At 40.0% G+C, this 27911-nt stretch overlaps 1 protein-coding gene across 1 annotated transcript in view; it reads left to right on the top strand.

The window, feature by feature from the left end:
• LOC134800728 (N6-adenosine-methyltransferase MT-A70-like protein) overlaps positions 1 to 27911 on the top strand; it is a 35656-nt gene that overhangs the window by 3201 nt on the left and 4544 nt on the right. The window contains exons 4-11 of the mRNA XM_063773250.1: positions 5933 to 6024; positions 6476 to 6602; positions 6944 to 7124; positions 19758 to 19843; positions 21038 to 21133; positions 21403 to 21547; positions 22583 to 22730; positions 23499 to 23610. Coding sequence (XP_063629320.1) covers positions 5933 to 6024; positions 6476 to 6602; positions 6944 to 7124; positions 19758 to 19843; positions 21038 to 21133; positions 21403 to 21547; positions 22583 to 22730; positions 23499 to 23610 — 987 coding nt within the window. The remainder of the gene's footprint in view (positions 1 to 5932; positions 6025 to 6475; positions 6603 to 6943; positions 7125 to 19757; positions 19844 to 21037; positions 21134 to 21402; positions 21548 to 22582; positions 22731 to 23498; positions 23611 to 27911) is intronic.

Below are 27911 nucleotides of genomic sequence, written 5' to 3'. Positions count from 1 at the left end.
ATACCTGCCAGTAAGGTAACTCTCAAACCACTGAAGCGGAAGTCCCCTTATTCCATAATGCTCTAGCTTTCGCAGTAGTATGGGCACTGAGACGGTGTCGAATGCTTTTGCTAGATCAAGAAACACTCCCACTGACTTCAGGCCGCAGTCCAATGCAGAAGTGATTTTCCTGGTCAAGCTTCCGACTGCATCTTCCGTCGACTTACCGCGTCTGAAACCTGGGAGTCTTCTAGTAGGCTGAAACGGTCCAAGTAGTCAACTAGGCGACTATTAACAATTTTCTCAAGCAATTTTGAAAATATAGGCAAAAGAGATATTGGTCTATAGTTTTCGGGTGCGTTTCTTTGGCCGCTCTTGTGGATAGGGATAACCACTGCTTTCTTCCACATGGAAGGAACTATTCCAGTTGTGAGACTTAGGTTGAATATATAAGTTAAAGGACTAGTTATAGCGGCTTTAATAGCTTTAAGGAGTGAAGGTTTTAGGTTATCAGGACCAGGGCTACTATCATTTCGCAGCACACTAATAAGTTTGGCCACTTCACGTTCGTCAGTAGGCCGCAAAAAGAAAGTGTGTGGGGATGAGGCAGCATTGCTGAGAGTCGATGGGAGAGAAAGCTCTGTCTTGTTCATTTTTGAGAGTAAATTACTGGCTAGACGTGTCCCCGTGTTGGCAAAGTGGTTATTGCAATAGTTTATTGATTCTAAGGGCGTTGGCTTTATTTTTGTTAGTTCCGTGGCTTTTGACTTACTATCTGGGAATTCGGCAATGTTTTTAATTACTTTCCAGAGTCCTTTTGTATTACTTACGTTTTTTTCCAATTCTCTGCTATCATGAGCGTTTTTTAACCTATGTTGTAACTCTGTAAGAAAATTTCTATACCTCTTATACACCAATTTGCGCATGGGGTCATCAGGGTGGTTTCTAAGTTCCAAGTGTAATCGGTCACGATGTTTTTGACATCTAATAAGGCCGGGTGTTATCCACGGCTTCAAAGTATATGTCGATCTGCTCGCACGTTTTTTAACTGTGTGCTTTTGTACTACCGATTCAAGGACCTTGTGAAATTCTTCAGCTGCCACATCGGGGTTATTTTGTTGCGTTACCGCAGACCAGTCCTCTTCTTGGAGTTCTAAAACTATGGCACGGCAGTCTGTTTTAAAAATAAATCTGTTTTTATCTTTAGGCTTGTCGGTATGGAGAGACATTCCAAGTATCACAGCTTCGTGGTCAGTAATATTCGTTTTGCATACTAGGCCAATTAATTTGTGGGATTTTGATTTCACAAATATGTGATCTAGGCAAGAGTCCAGTCTAGTGGGTTCCGAGATTACTGGTCGAAAACCTGATTCAGCCATGAAGCACAGGTACTCGTTGGTGTGATGGTCAAGTGTGTTTAAAATATTAATGTTTATGTCCCCGGCGACAATAACGGAGGAATTATTGCTGATCGAGGTAAGGGTAATGCTAAGGTGCTTAATGAATTTACTAGGTTGTGTGAAAGAAGGAGAACGATATATGCCAAGAACTGTGATCGTATCTGATAATTTAAGCAATAAACACTCAGCCTCTTCGAAGTAAGGCTCTGTGACAGATTCGCTCCAGGCCTCTTGAACATAGGCTACAACACCGCCAGCGCGGTTTAGATTGTTTTTTGTAGCATACATACGATAGCCGGGAATCTGGCCTGGTGGAGCTCCAGCTGCTAACCAGCACTCTGTTAATATAATTACGTCGATTTTGGATTTTAGACGTTCTAATGCGACTAGAAAAGAATTAAAGTTTTGCTGTATGCTGCGGATGTTAAGGGCAAGCACCTTGAAGTTGTGTTTATTTAGAGCGTCTTTGCAAGTTTCTATATAGTTGTGAACCTGACATTCTATAGCTAGAGTTTGGTCTATATCATTATGTATCTTAGAACTATCTATTATAAAGCTTTATTAGATTACACGAAGTTAAACCACAATAAGAGTTTGGGAATGGCAGGTTCCAAGTGTGCACTGGATCTTTGAATTTTGTATTGTGTGTGTAGTGATATATGAATAAGTGAATGGTGTCGTGAGGGCATATGTTTTGAATCAAAATATTGGGTTGTGTGAGTTGGTGTGAGGAGCAATATTCCATAGCTTGGTTATTAAGACAGGAATAACAATAGTACACATGCAAAAATACTAAACTAATACTCGTAAACAACAGTTTAAGTGAAGTTTGTGGTTGCCACGGAGTCCGATTCTTCCGCTGCAACCTCCGCGTTTGCCGGACGCGCATTTGCTTCAGGTGATCCCATGTGCAAATCAATTTCAGCAAGAGATCGAATATGGATTGCAGGCTTACCTTCAGCTTTCCGAACGTATATACAACCGTTGCGGGTCCAGCAAAAGCGAAAGTGGCACTGTGCGGACCGTTGTCTGGCGGCGTGAAAAAGAGCCCGATTGCATTTTGTCAGCCTTTCATTAATGTATACTTTTGTGGACGTGCCTGACACTATACCTTCGGAGGTCAGGCTTCGTCGAGCTCTAGCGGCCTTTACTATTTCGTCTCTTCTTGACTGTCGTGTAAGTTTAATAACAATCGGTCGCGGTTGTTGTTTCTTTCCTGCACTGGGTCCATGGATGTCAGTTGGACGTCGTTTCGCTCCTTATAAATTATTTAGATACATGCAAATTCTGAGTGAAAATCACTGAGCACCGGTTTTATTTTTAATTTTTCAGTTTTTCTGGTTATGACAGCCAACATGGCAATGATAGTTCCATTCAGCCAAATAATGAATGAATGAATGAATGAATAATATTTATTTCAGGACTAGTCCCATATTATGTTAGTAACAAGTTTATACTACTTAAATTTAGTGTTAGTGCAAAACAACATAAATAAAATTTAACAAAAAAAAAAAACTTATAACCTACCTACGTGGAGCGCGATACATGGAGCTGTGTCCATCTCCGCATCAGCGCGGAATCCCAGCGGTCCGCGAACGCGCTCAGGAGTCCGTTGGTGCTGCAGCGAACTCGGGCTAGCAGGGAGGCGCACCGCTTGCGCATTATGGCAGCAAAATCGTCGGTCCGCGCCTCCGCAAACATGCCCGACGCACTACAGTGCCGCGGCAACCCCAACAGAACCCTAAACGCGTTGTTATATTGGACTCGCAAGTCGCTATATGCCCGCTGCGTAAAGTTGACCCACAGACCGCATGTATAAAAAGATTGGCAATATGCCTTGAACAATGTAATTTTCACAGGCTGTGAGCATCTTGCGAACCTGCGAGCCAACATATTACAACGGACAGACAGCGACCTGCGCTCCCTCTCCACGTCACAATTATCTTTTAAGTCCTCCGTGACCCAGTGACCCAAATACTTCACCTTTTGCACCCTGTTCAGAGGTGTGCCACTGAGCGAGATACCAGGAGCGTCCGTATAGGTCTTTGACCCTGCCTTAAAAATAATCGTCTCGCTCTTTTTGGCATTATATTTGAGTCCATGGGTCACAGCGTACGACTCACACATTGCGACTAGTTTTCGTAACGCGCCAATCGATGGACTCAGCAGCACCATATCGTCTGCGTAACTAATGTTATTCACACAGATATCGCCAACGTGACATCCGATATTATTGCTGCTGAGCTCAACGATTAGCCGGTTCATATAAAGATTGAAGAGCCGGGGCGAGCTTAGCCCCCCCTGCCTCACCCCGCACTCCAACCCATATTCATCTGAATATGACCCACCCCATCTTACTCTGTTCTTTTGATTGCCGTACCAGTAGCGAAGCATCAAGACGACCTCTGGCGGTAGTGTGGTTTCATGCTGCAACTTGTTCCACAGCGCATTATAGTCTACTAGATCAAATGCCTTTGACAAGTCCAAAAAACAGGCAAAAACAGGTGTATTTTTATCAGTGTAGTACTGAACAGTTTGCTTGAGACACAATATTGCACTCTCCGTGGACAACCCCGACCGATAATTAAAAAAGTTTTTTGGTAAAATATTATTTTTGGTTTTTTTAAAAATAGACTGGATACACATTTTAGAACTTTAAAAAGTGCAAAATTTAATACAAGTGCTTCGATATACACGCATCAGCTCTAAGAGCTGCTAGTGTATCAAATAAAATAATAATAATAATAACCCCGCGGGGGCAGCTTGTGGCGAGCTGACGGTGAGTGGCGACACCGCGGACCCCTATTCCAGAGGGCCCTGTCATCTGGCCCTCGCCTCTGTGCTTGCCTTGATTGGCCGGCCAGAGTGGAGTCGCAAGAGCGGGACCTATGCTCCAGGTTGGAAGTGTAAAATGTCATAACGCCGGCGGCCTGCTGAACGGATCACCGGAATCTGGCTACCGCAGACTCACCTCTCGACAACCTTACAGCCGCTCCGAAGTGTTGCCCTATTGTCGCACTGTGCGTGCGGCCGTTGTAGGGCCCACTAAATGAGTAGGCGAGTCACCACCTGTCTTACACAATTTTGAGACTGATTGTCACGGCAGGTGTCCGCTAGTCTCCTCCCATAACCCATTATCCAGTCCATCCAACTTGCATATCAATAGCCCATGACCTTAGTTCCCATCGCAGCACAAAAGTGCTGCACTGCAATAGTCTTTGCACCTGGCGGAGACCATCTCCGGATGTATCATATTGTGCGCTCGGGGATGGTATCCGCCATGTGTATCCCTTGCTTTTAGAGTAAACTGTCTTAAAGGGCCTCTGCGCTGTTGGCTTCGGCCCCACGCATGCCTCCCAAAGGTCCGGGACCCCATGGTCCCGAGATATGGAAAGGACAAACAAATAATAATAATAAGCCCGCAGGGCAGCTTGTGGCGAGCTGTTGGGGAGTAACGACCCCACGGACCCGAGTGCTCCCGAGAGTCGGTCAGGGTCTCCGTCTCCGGCGTGTCTTCGTCGGTCGGAGTGGACCCCAAGGGGACCCGCAGGACTCTCAGCTTTGGCTTGCCTTCATTGGCCGTCCAGAGAGGAGTCGCTAGAGCTATATGCTCCAGGGGTGGAAGTGTTAAAGGGCATAACGCCGCGAGTAACTTCGGAGACCCCTGAGCCGCTCACGCCGGTGTTGCGCCTGGCCGTCTTTACGATGGCGCATCAGGTGCCCATCTAACGAGTGGCGAGTCACCGCCTGCCTCGATAACACTGTATAACACAATGTTATGGCAGGTGTCCGGAACTCTTAGCAATAGCCCAGACTTATTTTCCACCCAAATTTAAACCATAGACCAGGACTCTTTCCATTTTTCTATAATAGCTCCCAATGCCTGCTGAAACCGGTTTACGGGTATCTATTTATGTACCCGTGAATGGGTTCCAGCAGGCGTTCTACATGACATCAAAGCTCTCCAAACGGCCTCTACGTGTTGGATCTATATCCCCACGCACGCCTTATAAATGACCGGGCTTAAAAACCCGAGAGTTTGTAATGGAGATACAAATAATAATAATAATATCATATTATTTAGCATTTTATTTGTTTAATAACAAATAAATATTGACTTTACATCGTGTAATAATATTTTCTGGACGTAATAAATGTTTAGTGGCGAAATAACATTTTTTTTGAACCTCCAAACTCTTTGGTGAGGATGTATAGATTACGGTCAATGAGGTTGTCTATGCTGCTCTAAGAAATACGTCATGGATTGATGACGTCACTCCTTAGGTCGCTTCTGATTGGCGTTTGTCAAAATGGCTGATTGGAGAATTTTTCACTTTTATTTTATTGAATATATTAGTAATCCTAATGTTTATACTGAGATTGGGCCATTTTTTAGAACCATATTAACATATATGTTTCTATGAAACTATTATTTCCATGATTCTTTGTTACTGTCATCAGGCCAATTAACAACATGTACACTCTTTGCAATCTGCACTGCATGGAAGTGTTTCTATTAAGGTCATATAATTGACTGTTTTTTATTTGTATAGGAGACGAGACCCCTGATGAGGGAACTAAAGTAAAGCTGGCAAAGAATGCTACAGAAGAAAAGAAGGCTGCTAAGAAAGACACGGATTTGATGGTATGAAGATTTTATTCATTATATTATATTCATGTCTTCTGAATTGACCAACCGTTTTTTGATTCGTCAGCACAAAATAATAGTACTACCGTACAGAAGACACTTCCTACAAAACCGAAGTTTGACAGCGATTCAGGGACGAACCATGCTATCCCTTACTAATGTATGGCACTATCCCTATCGGCTATTTAAGGTTGTCAAAATTCCGGTCATTTTTAACCGACTTCCATTTCATAGAAGGAGGAGGTTCTGTATTCGGTTGTGGCTATGTTTTTTTTTTTTTTATGTATGTTCTTATTTGTGGTCGTGCACGCAGAGTTTTCAAGTTGTGTCAACCCTAATAATTGCTCGGAGCAATGCTGAGCCGAACGGAGCCGAGAATGCCCGAAGGCAGGAGTGTCTCCCCGCTGTTGTCAGATAATACTAATTTTGTTCGTTCGGTTGTTTACAGTCATTACTGGCCATGCCGTCAAGCCGAGAGAAAGCCGTTAAGCGAGTGGGGGAGGAGATCATGGACCTTCTCAGCAAGCCTACAGCTAAGGAGAAATCTCTGGCCGACAAGTTCAAGAGTCAAGGAGGTAACTATGATTGATATTTCTTGAGGGGTTTTTTTTTTACGAAGTTCGGATAGTTCGAAAAACTCGCGCAATAATATGTTGATATTGTTGATGTCAACTTTAGCCAGTCTTTCTCCGGACCACGGGGCCGTCCTCGAAACTGCGGAGGTAATTTTAAAACTTAATATTATACGCGGTAAGTCCCGTTTTGTAGTTAATAAAGTTGTTTGTGAACTGTTAAATATAAAATTATATTTTTCCAGGAAACTAATTGGAAAGTCTGATAAAAGCCGAAGCTTGAACCCATAAACAACGCAGCAGCGTACCAGCCTGTATTATAATAGCGTTTTTTTATGATTTAGGCGCTCAAGTAATGGAGTTCTGTCCGCACGGCACCCGCGCCGAGTGTGCGCGCGCCACCTCCCAGCGACAAGATGGCGTCTGCAAGAAACTGCATTTCAAGAAGATTATACAGGCGCATACTGACGAGTCGCTCGGAGATTGTTCCTTCCTCAACACATGCTTCCACATGGACAGCTGCAAGTAAGTAAAAACCCTGACTAACTCTAATCAGCGCCATCTATTTAATGGTTTGAAACCTAGGGACAAACGCAATCAAATTAGTTCATCCGTTACGGAGCTACAATGCCACTGACACAGATACACAAACATATAGGCCCCGTACATGAACTATAGGAGGCAGCATAGAAGCCGTCAGATTTTTGGCGCGAGGCGTACATGTGTCGTTTATGCTTCCGATGTAGCCCACAAGATGGCAGAACCTACTATGCATAAGGAAACGTACCGACGAGAACGGTATATGGTAGCACTTGCTTTGGTAATGTACATGTGCACACATGTTTCCAATTCAGGCCGCAAGATGGCAGACCCTCCAACGCGTACGGTCCCTATATACATACTATTTGATATTAGATCCAACCGACTGCGCCAAACAGGAAGGTACAACGACACAGATAATATAACAAGATGGCGTCTGCAAGAAACTGCACTTCAAGAAGATCATACAGGCGCACACTGACGAGTCACTCGGAGATTGCTCCTTCCTCAATGTTGGAAAGTGTCTTCGTAAACTTAAAGAATCTTGTTTTATAGGTAACTGCATAAACGCACGTGGAACAAGTTTAAATGTTTGAATAAATATACAGCTTTTGTTCGCGTGCGTGATGCCGTCACATTCGTTTCGACCTTGCTGCTAACCAGACTAAATTTGTATCAGTGCCTAATCCTCGACAATATACTCTTCATATGGACTCATCATAGTTTCCTTTACGCCAGATTTAACAGGTTATGGGCCCAGCACGCTTCCACTGCGCGAAAAAGCGAAAATAGTTAATACGGTTGCCGGCAGTAATGGCGTCCAGTACAAGTTCCTCATCTCCACTCGTGATGGAAAAACTAAAAGGAATGGAAAACTATTCATCGTGGAAATTTATGATGAAGATGGTGTTAGTTCATGAAGATCTTTGGGATTTTGTGGAAAAAGAGGTTGACGATAAAAAACCGGAAGATGTGAAAAAGGGCCAGAAAGCGCTCGCACGCATTGCATTGTCCGTGCAATCGACGGCCTTCGTACACATAAGGAACGTGACCTCGGCACACAAAGCATGGACGAGTCTTCAGAAAGCTTATGAAGATAAGGGATTATGTCGGAGACTAGGCCTGTTGCGAACTTTGTTTAGCACAAAGTTGACGGATTGTCAGAGTATGGAGAAATACATAAACAAGATCACGGATGTCGCACAACAACTGCAGGATATTGGTGCTGGGTTGGAGGATGACTTTGTTGCGGTCATCATGCTGAGCGGACTTCCTGATGACTACGACCCGCTAATCATGGCTATTCAGAACTCGTCAACTGCCAAATTATCTAGCGAAGTTGTATCGGCGAAGCTGCTACAGGAGAGGATGCGACGTGAGGACAGCAAGCGCGATGGAGACGGAGTTACGGCTCTGGCGGCCGCGAGAAAGCTGCCCAGGTGTTATGTATGTAAGAGGACTGGACATTTCAAGAAAGATTGTCCGATGTTGAACAAAAAGAAAAGTAGCAAGGAAACGTCGTCGGCAAAGGCTCTACTCACGGCGCTGTCGGTGAACGTGGAAAGTGATCTTTGGTACGTGGACAGTGGGTCGGCGAGTCATCTTTGTCGAGATGTGAACATAATGAGTGACATGAAGTCAGAGAAATCGTTGCAAGTGACTGTAGCTAACGGAGATAAACTATTTACGGCCGGGCGAGGTAATGTTCAAGTGGAACAACGTAATGGCACTGTAAAGACTATAAGTGATGTGTATTATGTACCTAATTTAGTAGCTAACTTATTGTCGGTAAGCGCCATGGCAAAGAAAGGCTTTAAGATAGTATTCGAATCCGATAGTTGCGAAATATTAGATAATGGGGTTATTGCAGCGACAGCTACTTTGAAAAATGATGTTTATGTCCTTGACACTGTGGGGGCGTGTTCTAATGTTCCTTTACAGAACAAACAGATGGCCAATGCAGCAGTGGAGGACAAGCGTGCGGTTACTAGCGACGGAACTGTATCTGTAGCTTCAGAGAAGGTTTGGCATCGTCGTCTATCGCATCTTAACAGAAGAAGCATGGAACTTTTGAAAAAAGGTATGGCTTCTGGTATATCATATGATAGTAGAGATTTTGAAACGTGTGTAGCGTGTGTACAAGGTAAGGCAAGTAGGGTCCCCTTTCCTAAGAAATCTCACAACAGGGCTAAAGAGGTCCTGGGTTGAGTACATACAGACGTCTGTGGGCCGCTACCATCTCCCTCATTCAGCGGTGCAAGGTATTTCTTGCTTTTCATAGATGACTATTCTAGAAAGACGTTTGTGTACTTTTTAACTAATAAAGGTGAAGTATTTGATAGGTTCAAAGAATTTAAGGCTTTAGTGGAGAACCAGACAGGTAAAAAGATAAAATCGCTACGTAGCGACAACGGAGGAGAATACACCAGTTCTGGTTTTCAGGCGTATCTCAAGAGCAATGGCATCGTGCATCAAACCACTGTTCCTGGCTCCGCTGCTCAGAACGGGGTCGCAGAACGCGCGAACAGGACCGTGATGCAGGCTGCAAGATGCATGCTGCAAGATGCGGGCCTAAGCAACGAATTCTGGGCGGAGGCCGTTAACACGGCAGTCTACGTAAAAAACCGCTGTCCTACGAAAGCTGTACTGGGGAGCACTCCTGAAGAAAAGTGGAGTGGCAAAAAGGTATCTCTAAGTCATTTACGTATCTTTGGTTCTGTGGCTTATGCGATGACTTTGAAGCGTTCGAAATTAGATCCGAAATGCAAAAAGTACATTTTTGTTGGGTATTGTGAGCATACAAAGGGTTATAGACTCTTAGACCCGGAACAACCAACAAAATGCATCAAAGCCAGGGATGTAACCTTCTTAGAAAATACGTTCATTAAAAAAGTATCAAGTGATGACATTGACAATGTCATTGAGTCAATTGAAATATTTCCACAAATTGAAAATAATGGAAATAAAAATGTTGTAATCGAATTGTCGAACCCAACTTCTGTACAACCAGCGATATCGGTAGTGAGCGGTACGTCTGATGATGCCAATTTAACACAAAATTCTCAGAGTACGAGCGATCGAACGAGTACGATCACAATAAATGATTCGTCTAGCTCTAGTGAATGTGATGAACCGGCCGATGCAACTTATATTCCAGAGGAGGAGAGTACGGATACTTCGGAATATGACAGTTCATCGGGTTCACCACATTTTGGATTCCTAGCGGGCACGTACGATCCAGATGCTCCACGGACTGTACGAGAAGCACTGAGTGCTCCAGATGCTGACAATTGGAGGGAAGCAATGTCTTGTGAGTACAACTCATTTATTAAGAACGAGTGTTGGACACTGACAGATCGACGAGAGTCACAAAAACCTGTCAAATGCAAGTGGGTGTTCAAAGTGAAACGTGGATTGAACGGTGAACTACTCAAATATAGGGCACGCCTGGTAGCTAAAGGCTTCACGCAGCAATATGGAATAGACTATGAGGAGACGTATTCACCGGTTGTCAGATATTCCACTATACGTACTTTGTTAGCCTTGGCGGTTGAGTACGGTATGAAGATTGAACATCTTGATGTAAAAACAGCATTTCTCAACGGTGACTTGAAGGAAACTGTGTTCATGGAACAACCGGAAGGCTTTATAGTTAAAGGTCAAGAAAGTAAGGTCTACAAATTAAATAAAGCTATTTACGGGTTGAAACAAGCCTCAAAGGCATGGTACGAGAAGATTGATCATGTTCTATGCAGTAAGTTGAAGTTCAATAAGTCATCATCTGAGCCTTGTGTTTATTTTCAGCGACTGAAGGGGTCGTTTATGATTATTGCTCTGTATGTTGATGATATAATATTGTTTTCGACAGGTGATGAACGTGATAAGCTAGATGTCAAAGTCAAATTAATGAAGGAATTTGATATGACAGATCTAGGGCCAGCTCATCAGGTGTTAGGTATGAGATTGTGTAGAGATGAAAACAAAATTACTCTCGATCAATCGAGTTATATCGCGATGGTGCTGAAGAAATATAAAATGGAAGAGTGTAAGTGTTCGCCTACTCCCATGGAAACTGGACTTAAGTTACCTAGGGGCAATCAAAGAGATGATACCTATGATTATAGAGGTCTTGTAGGTTCTCTTATGTATATTGCTATCTGTACCCGAGCAGATATCGCATACGCAGTTAGCTACTTGAGTCAATTTAATGAATCATTTACAGAGACCCACTGGAAAGCAGCCAAAAGAGTCCTGCGCTACTTGAAAGGTACCTTGGATCTCCGTTTGACTTTTAAGAAAGGCAAGCAGCAGCTGGATATCACCGGATATGCGGATGCAGACTGGGGCAATGACGACGTGGACCGCCGGTCGTACACGGGCTATGTTTTTAAAATAGGTGAGTCAGTAGTTACTTGGGAAAGTCGCAAGCAAAAAACAGTTAGCCTTAGCTCTACCGAAGCCGAATACTACTCTTTGTCTAATTCTTGTAAAGAGGGTTTGTTTATTAGTACATTTCTGAAAGAAATTATAAATAAAGAAAGTGTACCGACAATTTTCAATGACAATCAGTCAGCGCTAAAATTGTGTAGGAGCTCTTTACATCATGCTAGGACCAAACATATCGATATACGGCATCATTTTATTAGAGAACTTGTAAATAGTAATAAGATTACTATTGAGTATCTAAATACTAATGATATGTTGGCAGATATACTGACGAAAGCGTTGTGTAAAGTTAAACACAGTAAGTTTGTGAGACAGCTCACATTACTGTCATAGGTAAATACATTTAACTATGTATTCTATGTAATAATTGTGTTCTTAATGTAATTACCATCATGGTTATTTGTTGGTTTAGTCAAACATGATAGTGATTACATGAAATTAAAAGACTTGTTTATTTTATAAACATTTATTGAATAACAATTCATAATGTGAATAACTGAACTTTGTTAATAAGGTGTAGCGAAAGTCAGTGCATATGTTTTTGTTAATTTAATGTTATAGTGAAGTGTAAGTCACTATTTAAGTTTTGTGTTTGTGTGTTTAAACAAGATTGCTTTGGTTTAAGGGCCAGTGTTGGAAAGTGTCTTCGTAAACTTAAAGAATCTTGTTTTATAGGTAACTGCATAAACGCACGTGGAACAAGTTTAAATGTTTGAATAAATATACAGCTTTTGTTCGCGTGCGTGATGCCGTCACATTCGTTTCGACCTTGCTGCTAACCAGACTAAATTTGTATCAGTGCCTAATCCTCGACAATATACTCTTCATATGGACTCATCATAGTTTCCTTTACGCCAGATTTAACACTCAACACATGCTTTAACATGGACAGCTGCAAGTGAGTTAAAATACCTGACTAAATTTAATCAGCGCCATCTATTTAGTGGTGTGAAACCTAGGGACATCTCTACAGACAACAATTTATATTGACAAACGCAATCAAATTAGTTCATCCGTTACGGAGCTACAATGCCACTGACACAGATACACAAACATATACATACCTAGGCATACTATTTGATATTAGATCCAACCGACTGCGCCAAATAGGTAGGTACAACGACACAGATAATGTAACAAGATGGCCCCTGCAAGAAACTGCACTTCAAGAAGATCATACAGGCGCACACTGACGACCCATACAACCATTTCCAGTCGCCGTTACGACGCGGTGTTGACACATCTTGTGTCGACACCGTCTGTTTCGGTCACAATTCCAGTCGCAGAGTCGTCGCCGTGTCGACACAGTTACCAGAAATGGGGAAGGGTCGACACATGACACAAAGTGACATAAAGTGTGGTCGCCGTGTGCACACATTGTTTCGAGTTTGCGACTACTTTATGCCAAAATCATTCGTTCATTCGTTCATTTTGTTCCTGTCAAATGGAAACTGTCAGATGGAAAAATACTTAAATAAAAATAAGTGACATTAATACGCCATCTCTAAAACGGATTACAAGACGTAATTATATATTGTTTGCATTTATATTACAATAGGACTTAAATTATTATGGGGAATTAAACTGCTCGAGTGATTTGATAAACTAAGTGTAATATAATCAACGCGCCACCACATTGTTTTAGTTTAGCCGGAAATGAAATTGTTTACTTCTCAGTGCCCGTGTTCATAACTATATTATTTGAAGCATTTTTAGTACTTCGATGCGTATACTATACTTAAATAACAAAAATAACGCTTTACATACTACGAAACTTGTTAATTATGATGTATAAATATGGTTTAAGGCTGAGAAATATTGCAGTCACAAAGTAGGTGCAATGTTTCGACTTTGTGTCGACTCTGTGTTGACACATGAGACGCGCTGTCAAAAGTAATAACAAAGTTACTGGTATGTTACTGGATTTGCAAAATGGCTCCTTGTGTTGATTTGTTTTCAGATATTCTCAAAGTGTAAAAATGCCGTGGTCAGAGATGGGCATTAATCGATTAACTGTTTATTCGACTAATTAATGGAATAAAAAAAGTTAATTCTCAAATTTTAATCGCGATTAGTTTAGTCGACCTAACATAGATTGAAATTAAATATCTATTAAATCTCGATTGAAAGTTGACAGGGGGCCATTTTTGTACGTAAAAATAATAGAAATGTCTTGCATGCAGATGGTAGCAAAACACTTTGTCATAAAAGTCGAGATGGGTGTCGATATATAGGTTTTAGGGAGTGCCGATTTCGAAAATAATGACCATTTTGGAATCCGAAATGGCGGCCATGCACTGTGTCATAAAAGTCGTCATGGATGTCGTTTTATACGTTTTAGGGGGCCCCAATGTTGAAAATGATGACTATTTTGGAATCCAAAATGGCGGCCATGCACTATGCCATAAAAGTCGTCATGGGTGTCGTTTTATAGGTTTTAGGCGGCGCAGATTTCGAAAATGATGACCATTTTGGATTCCAAGATGGCGGCCATGCACTATGTCATAAAAATCGTCATGGATGTCGTTTTATAGGTTTTACGGGGCCCCGATTTAGAAAATGATGACCATTTTGAAATCCAAAATGGCGGCCATGCACTATGTCATAAAAGTCGTCATGGGTGTCGTTTTATAGGTTTTGGGGGGGCGCAGATTTAGAAAATGATAACCATTTTGGATTCCAAAATGGCGGCCATGCACTATGTCATAAAAGTCGTCATGGGTGTCGTTTTATAGGTTTTAGGGGGCGCAGATTTCGAAAATGATGACCATTTTAGATTCCAAGATGGCGGCCATGCACTATGTCATAAAAGTAGTCATGGATGTCGTTTTATAGGTTTTAGGGGGCCCCGATTTAGAAAATGATGACCATTTTGAAATCCAAAATGGCGGCCATGCACTATGTCATAAAAGTCTTCATGGGTGTCGTTTTATAGGTTTTGGGGGGCGCAGATTTAGAAAATGATAACCATTTTGGATTCCAAGATGGCGGCCATGCACTATGTCATAAAAGTCGTCATGGATGTCGTTTTATAGGTTTTAGGGGGTCCCGCTTTCGAAAATGATGACCATTTTGGAATCCAAAATGGCGGCCATGCACTATGTCATAAAAGTCGTCATGGGTGTCGTTTTATAGGTTTTAGGGGGCGCAGATTTCGAAAATGATGACCATTTTGGATTCGAAGATGGCGGCCATGCACTATGTCATAAAAGTCGTCATGGATATCGTTTTATAGGTTTTAGGGGGCGCAGATTTCGAAAATGATGACTATTTTGGATTCCAAGATGGCGGCCATGCACTATGTCATAAAAGTAGTCATGGATGTCGTTTTATAGGTTTTAGGGGGCCCCGATTTAGAAAATGATGACCATTTTGAAATCCAAAATGGCGGCCATGCACTATGTCATAAAAGTCTTCATGGGTGTCGTTTTATAGGTTTTGGGGGGCGCAGATTTAGAAAATGATAACCATTTTGGATTCCAAGATGGCGGCCATGCACTATGTCATAAAAGTCGTCATGGATGTCGTTTTATAGGTTTTAGGGGGTCCCGCTTTCGAAAATGATGACCATTTTAGAATCCAAAATGGCGGCCATGCACTATGTCATAAAAGTCGTCATGGGTGTCGTTTTATAGGTTTTAGGGGGCGCAGATTTCGAAAATGATGACCATTTTGGATTCCAAGATGGCGGCCATGCACTATGTCATAAAAGTCGTCATGGATATCGTTTTATAGGTTTTAGGGGGCGCAGATTTCGAAAATGATTACTATTTTGGATTCCAAGATGGCGGCCATGCACTATGTCATAAAAGTCGTCATGTATGTCGTTTTATAGGTTTTAGGGGGCGCAGATTTCGAAAATGATAACATTTTCAATTTCAAAATGGCGGCAATGCACTATGTCATAAAAGTCGTCATGGATATCGTTTTATAGGTTTTAGGGGGCGCAGATTTCGAAAATGATGACTATTTTGGATTCCACTTTTATGACAAAATACGTAGCCGCCATCTTGGATTATAAAATGATCATCGTTTTCGAATTCTGCACTCCCTAAAACCTATAAATCGACATCCGTGACGACGCAAGTTATCTTTATTTTCAGATCTAACAAATTGCTACAGAATACAAAGGACAAAAAAGAAGCGAGGAGGTAATGAAACAAGCAAAAATACAGATGATTCCTCGATGCAATTGGGTGATTCTTAAATTGTGTCCAGATTTTTTTTGTCATAAAAGTTTTTATTTTTCACATATTACTCTCACAAGGAATATTTTTAGACCTGTCGAAGGCCTTCGACTCTGTGAATCATTCCCTGCTGCTGGCTAAACTGAAAACATATGGCATAAGAGACAAAAGTGCACATTTACTAGAATCTTTCCTATCAGAAAGGCAACAGACTGTAGAAATAAAAGTAAACGGTAAGCACTACAGATCACAGCCACAATTAACAACAATAGGCGTGCCACAGGGATCGTCTTTAGGGAACACCTTATTTTCCTTATTTCTAAATGACATTGATAAACTTGACATAGACGGAGAAATTATATTATACGCAGATGACACGACAATTATTGTAAATGATGAATGTGATGACAAATTAACTAATAAAATAAGCATGATCCTACAGAAACTGGAGTGGTGGTTTAGAATTAATGGACTTAAACTAAACTCTGAAAAGACAAATATAATGAAATTTAACACTCGTCAAACTGACGCTAATAAAATAAATATACCTTTATCAAACGGCACAATCATTGACAGTGTACAGCATGTGAAACTACTTGGTTTCAACTTAGATCCAACATTATCATGGAAATCTCATATAAACTCAGTATGTGGAAAGCTAGCGAAAGGCATATATATCCTTAAACAATTGAAACCCCTCATCTCAAATTATCATCTGAAAGAAGCCTACTTTTCATACATACATTCAATCTTGTCTTATGGGATTATACTGTGGGGAAACTCAACTGACTTTGAACGTGTCTTAAAAATGCAAAAACGAGCTATTCGAATCCTGGCCAATGCAAAATATAATGATACCTGCAGAGAACATTTTAAAAATTTAGAAATATTAACATCTGTATCGACATATATCCTAGAAGTTATAATGTATGTAAGAAATAATCCAAGTGAATTTGAACGTATCGGTGACGTAAGTAAACGACCGACTAGATATCCTGACAACTTAAGACAAAGTAAATGCAGATTACAAATGACAAAAAAGTGTCCCAAAATAATAGGGCAGAAACTTTACAACAAGCTGCCAAAAGTAATAAAAACTGAGACAAATATTAACACTGTTCGTCGCAAAGTTAAACAGCTCCTACTTGACAAGACACTTTATAGCGTTAAAGAATACTTAAATAATAACTATTAATGTACCCATTAGTACCAATAGACTACTTAATTAATTAATTATTATTCAAATTGTATATGTAATTGAAATTGAATTATATTTTTAATGTTTTATTTTTTATTTTTCTGTTTGTAAAATAATGTAAATATTAGTTTAAAATGCGTACCTACCTTGACGATCTCACTATGTGTGCATATTTTTGTTTGTATTAATGAAAATTTTGTATTGCTATTGAGAAATAAATAAATCTGAATCTGAATCTGAATCTGAATCTGAATCTGAATCTGAATCAAGTTCCGTGACATTTCGACCTTGTAATTTTTTAAGTGAATGTTTTTGTTTATCTATGAGGATCTCACTAGAATAGTATAATCAAGGTATGTTTATATTTGATGAATGAAATAGTAACGCCAAAAAAAAATATATTTGTGTCTTATATTCCTGCCGAAGACTTTTATTTTACCTTTTCCTTTTACACAAGTTTGGCCAAGTAATAAGAATTTAGGGCTCTCAATTTTATTTTGACTTCTACAACAGTAAAGCTACGAGGCCATGTTTGGTATCGTTTTCGTATAAATTCGCAGTACCAAATTTAGTTAAGGTATCACATTGACACCATTCCGAAGTAAAACCATATAAACTTATTAAAATACTTTCTTTAAAACTCCTCTTCACGCTTAAACTGCTGAACAGTTTTAATTTAAATTTGGTACACATATATTTTGAGTCCCGAGACAGGATATAATAAGTTATCTCAAAAATCATCCTTTAAAGGTGTGAAATGAGGTGTAGGGGGAATTCAGAATTGACTTCTTGAAGTTAATACTGTTTAAGTTTAGGTTTGAAGTCATGTTTTTTCATCATTTTTAACTAAATCAAAGATGTAGACCATCCCAAATTTCATATAAATCGGTTCAGCGGTTATTGATTTCCCGTACAAATTTCCACGCCACTTTTCACACCTTCAAAAGATGATTTTGGTTATAAGATCTATCCTATGTCCTGTTCCGGGACGCAAACTATTTCTATACCAAATTTCAACGAAATCGGTTCAGCGGTTAAGCGTCAAGAAGAGTTTCAAAAAAACCGGCCAAGTGCGAGTCGGACTCGCGTATTAAGGGTTCCGTACATTAAGTCCGACTCGCGCTTGACTGCACATTTCTAATAGGTTTTCCTGTCATCTATAGGTAAAGAACTATTTTGTGTATTCAGACGGACATACATACAGACGCACGAGTGATCCTATAAGGGTTCCGTTTTTTTCCTTTTGAGGTACGGAACCCTAAAAAGATTTATTTTTATTTTGTGGAATGGTGTCAATGTGATATCTTAAATGGATTCAGCACCCCAGATTTATACGAAAACGATACCAAACACGGCCTAGCACCTTCACTGATCTATATCAGTGATTATATCTCGGAAACTATGCATCTCAGCGACATGGCCACTTATACAAAATGAAAGTTAATTTAATTTGTTACAAGTTTATTCCGTCAATTTTTTCGATATGTTGAATAGTTTTTGAGATATCCGCTCTTGAAAGTTTATTTAGGGCTCTCAATTTTATCTTGATATATCTATATATATCAAGATAAAATTGAGAGCCCTAAATAAACTTTCAAGAGCGGATATCTCAAAAACTATTCAACATATCGAAAAAATTGACGGAATAAACTTGTAACAAATTAAATTAACTTTCATTTTGTATAAGTGGCCATGTCGCTGAGATGCATAGTTTCCGAGATATAATCGAAAAACCGGAAAATGGGACCTTCAAAGCCCCCTCTCTCCCCCCCCGCTCAAGGGCTACGGCCGGGGACTTTTGATATGTTCACCTCCTAACTTGTCAAACCGAGTTACGGAGAAGAAGAAATTGTGTTCCGAGCATTTCCCTCTACAACTTATGGAGCATTCGTTGCCTGACCTAAGTAGCTTATTGAATTTCTTTAAAAACTTTTCTGTAAAAGGTTGACGGGTGTTGGGTGTTTATATGGTTCCGGTCGATTATTATCATTTGCATTGCCCATGATGACTTACTAGAATTACGAGCACACGAGACACTAATAGTAGTTTGACAAACCTTGGTTTTCAAGAGGTATTTTATATTGACATTTGCTGTCACAAATTTGCTGTCAGATTTAGTCGCAAACCGCACGCAAAGTGCACACAAATGTGTCGACACCTTGTTACGGAAAAGTGTAGACACGGCGACGACACTTTGTTTCGAAACAATTCTAGACACATTGTGTGGACTCTGTTACGACACATCTGACATTTAGTTACCACTTTGTGATTCTGCGACTGGAATGGTTATATGGGGAGTCGCTCGGAGATTGTTCCTTCCTCAACACATGCTTGCACATGGACAGCTGCAAGTGAGTAAAAATATCTGACTAAATTACATCAGCGCCATCTAGTGGTTATACATAAATATATCGAAGAACCATCTAAACATACACAAAATGTACACACCCCAGCCAACAATAGCACACTGTGTCTTAAGCCGGCCAACGACACCTTCTCGTAACTCATGAGGCCCTGGTACTTGCTCCTTGCTAAATTCAGTTTTTGGACGGTTTTTTTTCTCGGTTTTGGTCACAATAGCCTATGGAGACTAACAAGCAATTTTAATTAAATTATAACATCCATCAGACATATTAGTAATATAATATGATATTACACATGAGGTTCATTGGGATACATTTACATGTTTGGTTATGGCCTTGGCTAAGTCCAAAGAATATGTATGATCGAGCTCATATCTTCCAAACATTTTTCTTCTTCTATACTTTAGGCTATTTTTGGTTTCAGATATGTCCATTACGAGGTAGACAACACGGACCCAAACGTTACCGCGTCCAAAACCACGGACACGGCACAAAAGAATTCACTAAATGGTATGCTTATCTTCAACTTTCGTAATGAGATTTTAGTAACAGTAGCTATCAAATATATATGTCGGGAATCGTGGGCGTATCATACAATCGGATGCACATCAAAACCTTCAATCGTGGATGACGAGGGCTTTCAATGAAATGCGATATCCAACTCACGGCCTTTACTGGACAAGACTGATTACAAATCAGCACACGTTACAAGACCCAGGAACCGCCACAGACGTCATCTTCTCCCGTTAGCTCTCATCGTTCCCTACTGAAGATTGATTGACAGCATAACTTCAATTGTTCTGGATTTCATTTGTTTTTGACAGCGCACTCTATGACGCCTTGGCGGAACTGCACCGAACGCCACTCGGGTGTACTGTAACACTCTAGTTTGGGGTCATCCATTAATTACGTCACACGAATTTCTAGGTTTTTTGACCCCTCCCCCCCCCCTGTCCCATTTGGTCACATTTGGCAAACCCCTCCCCCCTAGTGTGACGTCACATTTTTTCTACGAAATCGCCAAATCGAATTAAGTAAGTACCTAAGTATTATTAATATTTTATCAAAATATTTTTGACGATATAAATATTAGTAATTTTATAACCCAAAACTGCTTAGGAAAGAAAATTAAAAGAATAAAAACGATTATCGTTTTAAAAACTTGTTATTTAAATGTACAGCGAATAAAATAATTTTAAAAAAAAATCGGTTACTGATGAAGTTAAAGTGACGTCACAAAGTTTGTGTCTCCCCCCTCCCCCATGTCACAATATGTCACATTTTCTTGACCCCCTCCCTCCCCCTAAACGTGTGACGTAATTAATGGATGACCCCTTTGCTCTATTTGTCAAAGGTTGCGTGATAAAACGCCTCTTAAAGGCGATATATGGCACAATTCAGCAGTTCTCTGACATATATGCTCAAAAGTGTACTGACATGCACTCTAACCCTCTCAATATAATATAATAGAGTTTTTTTTAGAGAGATTATTTCGTATATTTATTGACATATCAAATAGCAGTGCAATTATCTTTGATATGAAACCCGTTTAATGTGAAATATCCTATAGCATAAAGTTCGAAGTAGATTTAGCTTAGCTAGAAGTAACTAAGCTTTCTTTTTAATTGAGAAAGAGAGAATACGACCTCGATTAACATTGAAGGTATTACAGACTTCGAACTCAAAAAAAAAACTTTTTTTCAGGAGTGCTGGTGGCGCCTAAACCAGACGGAGTTTTGACGTTGACGCCCCCACAGTGGATACAGTGTGATTTGCGGTATCTAGACATGACGTTCCTAGGTAAATATATACTAAAGTAACATCGTGTGTAATCGAAGACGTTGTTATTGACAAAAAACAGTTAAAATGATACGCATTTTAAACATGAAAACAAACATTGTTAAACTCTAATTTTGTGTAATTAATTAGTTTAGTTTAATTTAATTGTATACCTAAGTACATTATGTTACATAGGGAAGAGCGGTGTTACCCAACACGGGCATATTTTTGCTCCATCCCTTGCATCATATTTTATGAAATAAAGAATTTTGTATTTTTGTATTTCGCAGGAAAATTCGCAGTGATAATGGCGGACCCGCCGTGGGATATCCATATGGAGTTGCCGTACGGAACCATGTCGGACGACGAGATGCGATGCCTCGGGGTGCCACAGCTGCAGGATAAGGGCCTTATATTCCTCTGGGTCACTGGCAGGTAACAAATAAATTCGCAGTGATAATGGCGGATCCGCCGTGGGATATCCTAATGGAGTTGCCTTATGGCACCATGTCGGACGACGAGATGCGATGCCTCGGGGTGCCACAGCTGCAGGACAAGGGCCTTATATTCCTCTGGGTCACTGGCAGGTAACAAATAAATTCGCAGTGATAATGGCGGATCCGCCGTGGGATATCCTAATGGAGTTGCCTTATGGCACCATGTCGGACGACGAGATGCGATGCCTCGGGGTGCCACAGCTGCAGGACAAGGGGCTTATATTCCTCTGGGTCACTGGCAGGTAACAAATAAATTCGCAGTGATAATGGCGGATCCGCCGTGGGATATCCTAATGGAGTTGCCTTATGGCACCATGTCGGACGACGAAATGCGATGCCTCGGGGTGCCACAGCTGCAGGACAGGGGCTTATATTCCTCTGGGTCACTGGCAGGTACGGCAGAATTAAAGCTTGTTTACGAAAAAATCCTTCATCATCACCACCACCACCCATCACGATCACAAAAATCTTTACAGCGTGAGCGTGATACAAGATTTTCAGTAGAACAATCAGCGCCATCTAGCGTGCTATTATGTAACTAAACTAAATTTGTATGTATAGTCAAAGATAATTTGAAATAGAGGAATATTGTCAAAGTAAATTATGTAGTCAGTACATTTACTGCCATCTTTCGACACGCCAACTGTCGAGTAGATGGCGTTAAATTCAATATTTAACAAATTAACACATATAAATGAAAGAATAAGGATCAAAGTCAAATGGCGTTATAACAATTTTAATCTTCTGTCGAAAGGTGGCAGTTAATTTCCAGTAGCTACATAATTTACTTTGACAATCCGCCTCTATACACTCTATTCTCTTCGGTATAGTGTATGAATCTGGGGTCGATAACTAAAAAGAAAAGATTTTCAACATGGCGGCCGTTTTTCACATAGTTATGGGGCCTTTCGGAATTCCTAATATTAGTAATATTAAGGCGTCTTCAGAATTGTATCAATGTTCTATCTTTCAGAGCTATGGAGCTGGGTCGAGAATGCCTTAAACTCTGGGGCTACGAACGCGTAGACGAACTGATCTGGGTGAAGACCAACCAACTACAGAGGATCATACGGACCGGACGCACGGGCCATTGGCTCAACCACGGCAAGGAGCACTGTCTAGTGAGTGTGATCACTTCATTTAGAATGAGGACTGTTTGGGCTGAGACCAAGACCGCCGAGGCCAACGCGAATTGTCAAGTGATTATTGAAGTGAAAATTTCTTTAGCGGCGCTGTGCAATTTTTGAGGTGGGGAAAAAATGATAAACTCGAGACAGCGTAAGACGTAACCCTCTCTTTCTACCGCGCGGCAAAAATGTATGCCTGAGCCTGCTGTTTCGTGATAGCTAGACAGTTGAAATTTTCACAGATGATGTATTTCTGTTGCCGCTTTAACAACAAATACTAAAACAGAATAAAATAAATATTTAAGTGTTTTTTTGCGTAATGGTACGGAACCCTTCCTGCGCGAGTCCGACTCGCACTTGGCTGTGTTTTTTTAACCTACCTTTTTTTAGGGTTCCGTACCCAAAGGGTAAAACGGGACCCTATTACTAAGACTTCGCTGTCCGTCCGTCCGTCCGTCCGTCCGTCCGTCTGTCACCAGGCTGTATCTCACGAACCGTGATAGCTAGACAGTTGAAATTTTCACAGATGATGTATTTCTGTTGCCGCTATAACAACAAATACTAAAAACAGAATAAAATAAAGATTTAAATGGGGCTCCCATACAACAAACGTGATTTTTGACCAAAGTTAAGCAACGTCGGGAGTGGTCAGTACTTGGATGGGTGACCGTTTTTTTTTTTGCTTTTTTTTGTTTTTTTTTTATATGGTACGGAACCCTTCGCGCGCGAGTCCGACTCGCACTTGCCCGATTTTTGTTGTAGGTTGGAATGAAAGGCGATCCGGACAACCTGAATCGCGGGCTGGACTGTGACGTCATCGTCGCCGAAGTCAGAGCCACAAGCCATAAGCCCGACGAGATATACGGAATTATTGGTGAGCACACAAAATGTACACACCCCAACCAACAATTGGCCGGTCAACGACACCTTCTCGTAACTCATGAGGCCCTGGTACTTGCTCCGTGTTAAATTCAGTTTTTTGGACAGTTTTTTTTCTCGATTTTGACCACAGTAGCCTATGGAGACTAAGCAACGCTAAGCGATCTTCGTAGTCTATGGATATTGCTATTTTAACACATTCAGTGCCGAAAACCCGACTATCAGGTATTTTATGATTTTTTTCACAGGCCGGACGACCCGATAGTCGGGATCGTGGTACTACTGCTTTATATGACGAAATTGTTGTGACCTGGCGCGGATGTCTTGTTTGGCTGGGTGGCAATGAATGTGTTAAGGGTGTCACATGCGCGTTTCTGACTTTTAGTAGTACATTATCGTCGAGGCGTTGCTGACTACTTATTCTTATTTGAATTTCCATCAAGTACTACTCAATACCTTTGTAATGAGCCTAAACTTGACTAGTTTGTGTTTTTCCTCTGAGGAGTTCCTTTGGTTACCTTCCTGCATTATCAGATCAGCTCAGCTCCATGTCACCATATTGCTTTATCATCCTTATTACGGAAGTACTCTAAATTTCAACGGAGTTTAAGTTAAGCCCTTGCTACACGGTCGCCGACAAGCCTTCTAACCGTCTGACCTTGGTCTGTCCTTGGTCAGTTTTGGTCAAATTTTGTTGGAAACAACTGTCTACACGGTCCGGGACAGACCAAGGCCACGCGGTCTGAAGGCTTGTCGGCGACCGTGTAGCAAGGGCTTTATAAGATTTGAAGCACTCATACGTATACAACGTACGTCTGGGTGGATTTCATCACAAAAAATATTTTTTTTTAATGTTTAATTTAACACGATTCTAGCTGGGTAAAGTAATAGGGGGCTGTATATTGAGGATATTTATGGTATTTATACAATCATTTGTGGCTTATATTTGAAGTTATCGCTTTCGGAAAATAAAAACGCAAGATGGTGATGACAACCATGGTATGGTAATGATTCTTTTATGGACGGTGATGATACTGCATGTACGGTAATGACGATTTGCGAACTAATTTATATATGTATTAAAAACGTATTAAAAAAACAACAACTTTTTTTAATTGTAAGGCTTTAGAACTTTAATAAACATTACAAATAACATGTTTTTGGACATAAGGCTAGCTACAAAAATTATTTTTAGAAAATTATAAAAAATACATTTACTCATATAAATAAATATATAACAAGTATTTTTTTTCCATAATTTTAAATAATTTATATTCCGAAATAGGCAATTTATGTATTTAATTATATTTTTGGGTTTTTACAATGTTAAATCATATTAACAATATTGTACTCTTATTATCAGTTTAAACCCGCATCTTCTTTTATCTACTGCATAACTTGGTATTTATATCATATTATAAAATTGCTGGCTTACCAATGAGCTTAATTTTTATGATATATTACTTTTTTTTGATAATTTGATTCATTGCATAAGTTTGTATTTTTGTTGTTTTATAAATTAACTTTATAAATAGCTATAATGTTTTAAATTCAGATATATTTTGTTTAATAGCTAAACATTTATATATAATCAGTGTTTTATAAGTTGCAAGACCCCTACTTGTAATGCATGTCATAAGTTACAAAATGTTAGGTAATTATTAATTGCTGTAATTATATACGTCAATTAATATAATATTATCAAAAAACATAAGGCCATTACGATAGTGAGCCAGTACCGTCGCCTATGGTCGCTTAAAACTTAATATATGTTGAAATAAATAATAAATATATGTTGCTTGTTTAAACACTTTGTTTTAACACGACTACATGCAATTACAGACTCTAAGTTGCACGATTTACATTATTAGATTATAAAAAATAATAATTTGTATGTTCTAAGTTCTAAGTGACCTAAATTTTGCCTACTTCAGTCAAAATGTTATTTAAAACCTAACCATACTCTAGTGTGAAAGAAATAGTCATATCTTCTTCTACATTTATTCTACATTTATAAGGTAGACATTATATAGTGTTAGAAGACATAGAGAACATTTTTCAAACATACAGCTTAATTTCGTAATGAAATATAGCAAAATAACTAGAAAAGTTTCTGAGAACCGTCATCACCATACACATGAAATCATCACCGGTCGTCATTTTTTCCCGGTGATGATGGGTATGGTGTTGACGATTTGAGAGTTTCTTGTTTTTATTTCTAGAATACGAATAATAGTAGTTAATGTCTATGCTATACAATAAACTTCATGTAGTTTGCCATTCATTTCAGTAATTACTTTTAATATATCATTTGTAACTTTTTTAAACCAAAGCATAACGGTGATGATGCTCTGTTGTGACAAACTACGTTTTACAAATTTGTTCGTAATATTTCTCACGATTCAATGATGTGACTTTATAGTGAAATAATTTTTTGCATTTTATACTAAAGTGAAAAATAGGGCAAGGACCTTTAGCGGTATTTCGTTGGTCCTACACGGAGATAAGCTCACATTGACATTACCATGACGGTGTTGACGAATATTCGTGACAAAATTAAAAAAAAAATTAGATGTACTTTCTCGGTGAAGTAATTATTGCATATTTTTTCATGTGTTAAACAACAACATGGAAAAGATAAACGTAAAAGAAAAATCGCAATCGTACGATAGGTATGCTATAATCAGGGATGTTCGCAGAAGCACGCGTGGACTGCTTTTATGCGATTATGCGCAAACGATGCACATCCCTGGTGCGCCGGGTGCGGGCCAGCCCCAACCCTATCCTGTGTGTGACAGCGGACAGACTTGACTGCCCGTATATGAGACACTGCTGCGAAATGCATGTTTCCAGCAGTGTATATATATTGTAATAGTTAATTAGGTACTAACATTAGGAACGTAAGTCTACTAACAAATCTGTATGAGTCCATAGTTGCTCGAAATAAATATTTTTCATTAATTTAATTTCATTTCATATAATTTTCACTGCAAACAAAAAAGTTCAGATTTTTCCGGTAGACGGTGATGATTTTAGACACATAAAACATTTTATATAAAAAAAACTATTAAGTTATTGGAGATGGTAATTGAAGGAACATTAAGATAATAGTTCTTAAAAACATATAAAAAAGTTGCAACTCGCACATCCTAATAGTTTTTTTTATAAAGACCGAACCATAAGTTTTCGCAGGATTTTGAAATCCACCCGTCTACGTACGTGTACGATTTTTTTTGGGTGCTTTAAGGCCCCAGACCCCCAGTACACAATGGGCCATCGCCGGCCACTCCAAGGGACGCATTTATGCGTTAGAGGGAGCAAGTGGTATTGCTATCTCATTCTACCGCATGTCTGCGTCCCTTGGAGTGGCCGGCGATGGCCCATTGTGTACTGGGGCCTTAAGAAATTAAGTTAAACTAACAGTGTATGGACCAAGGTCTAAAATAAATGTGTTTATCTACACACATGTCATGAGTGCTCTATAATGCGTTCAGAAACCGTAGGAAATGACAAGCTTTATTACAACCAATTTTACTATGAGAACTTTCTTATCTGTGGTAGTAGGAAAATTTGTACTTTAAGGCCAAGCGCGCACCACGATTTTAATTTTTGCGACACGATTTTAGAATCGCGCTGTAATATATCGCAGAAAATTCACTGCGCGCACTGCGATGAAAAAGTCGCCGATTCGTTCATTCTCTACATGGATTTCGTACCAGTCGTTTGTCATGAAACGTGTCTTTAATATGCGATCGCTGTATGACATTGAGCATTTTTAAAACACAAAGGTGATCCCCGTCTATTTCCATAATTAAATGGTCAACATCTAGCGTCTCATTTCTCATTCCGACATGTTGACGCTCGAAGAGCGAAATGCCGACTGAGGTCCGGGTGCGATTTTATTATCGCAGTGCGCGCGGGGCCATACAACTCCGTATGCTGCAATTCACTTTGCGACAATCGCGTCGCGAGTAGTCGCGGAAAAATGTGACAAATCACAATTTTAAAATCGCTGCGATTTTTTTGTCGCATATGCGCGCACTGTCATATAAACACATACGTTACATTTCTGCGACTAAATTATCGCGCGACAAAAAGTCGTGGTGCGCGCTTGGCCTAATGTACATAACATAACGTTATAGATTTTTGTAGGTTATGAGTTTAAATTTGGAACAGCAGTCAAAACTCAAGAAGGTCTCTATTCTAGTATCCATAGATATTAAAACAGTTATCGATACGAAACGTCAATTTATAGACGGTCAAGCAAATCTTGTCAGTAAAAAAAGGCGCGAAATT

Source organism: Cydia splendana, chromosome 20 (assembly GCF_910591565.1).
Source record: "Cydia splendana chromosome 20, ilCydSple1.2, whole genome shotgun sequence".
Lineage (NCBI taxonomy): Eukaryota > Metazoa > Arthropoda > Insecta > Lepidoptera > Tortricidae > Cydia > Cydia splendana.
Note: the sequence above shows the minus strand (reverse complement) of the source record. Positions and strands in the feature narration are given on the sequence as shown.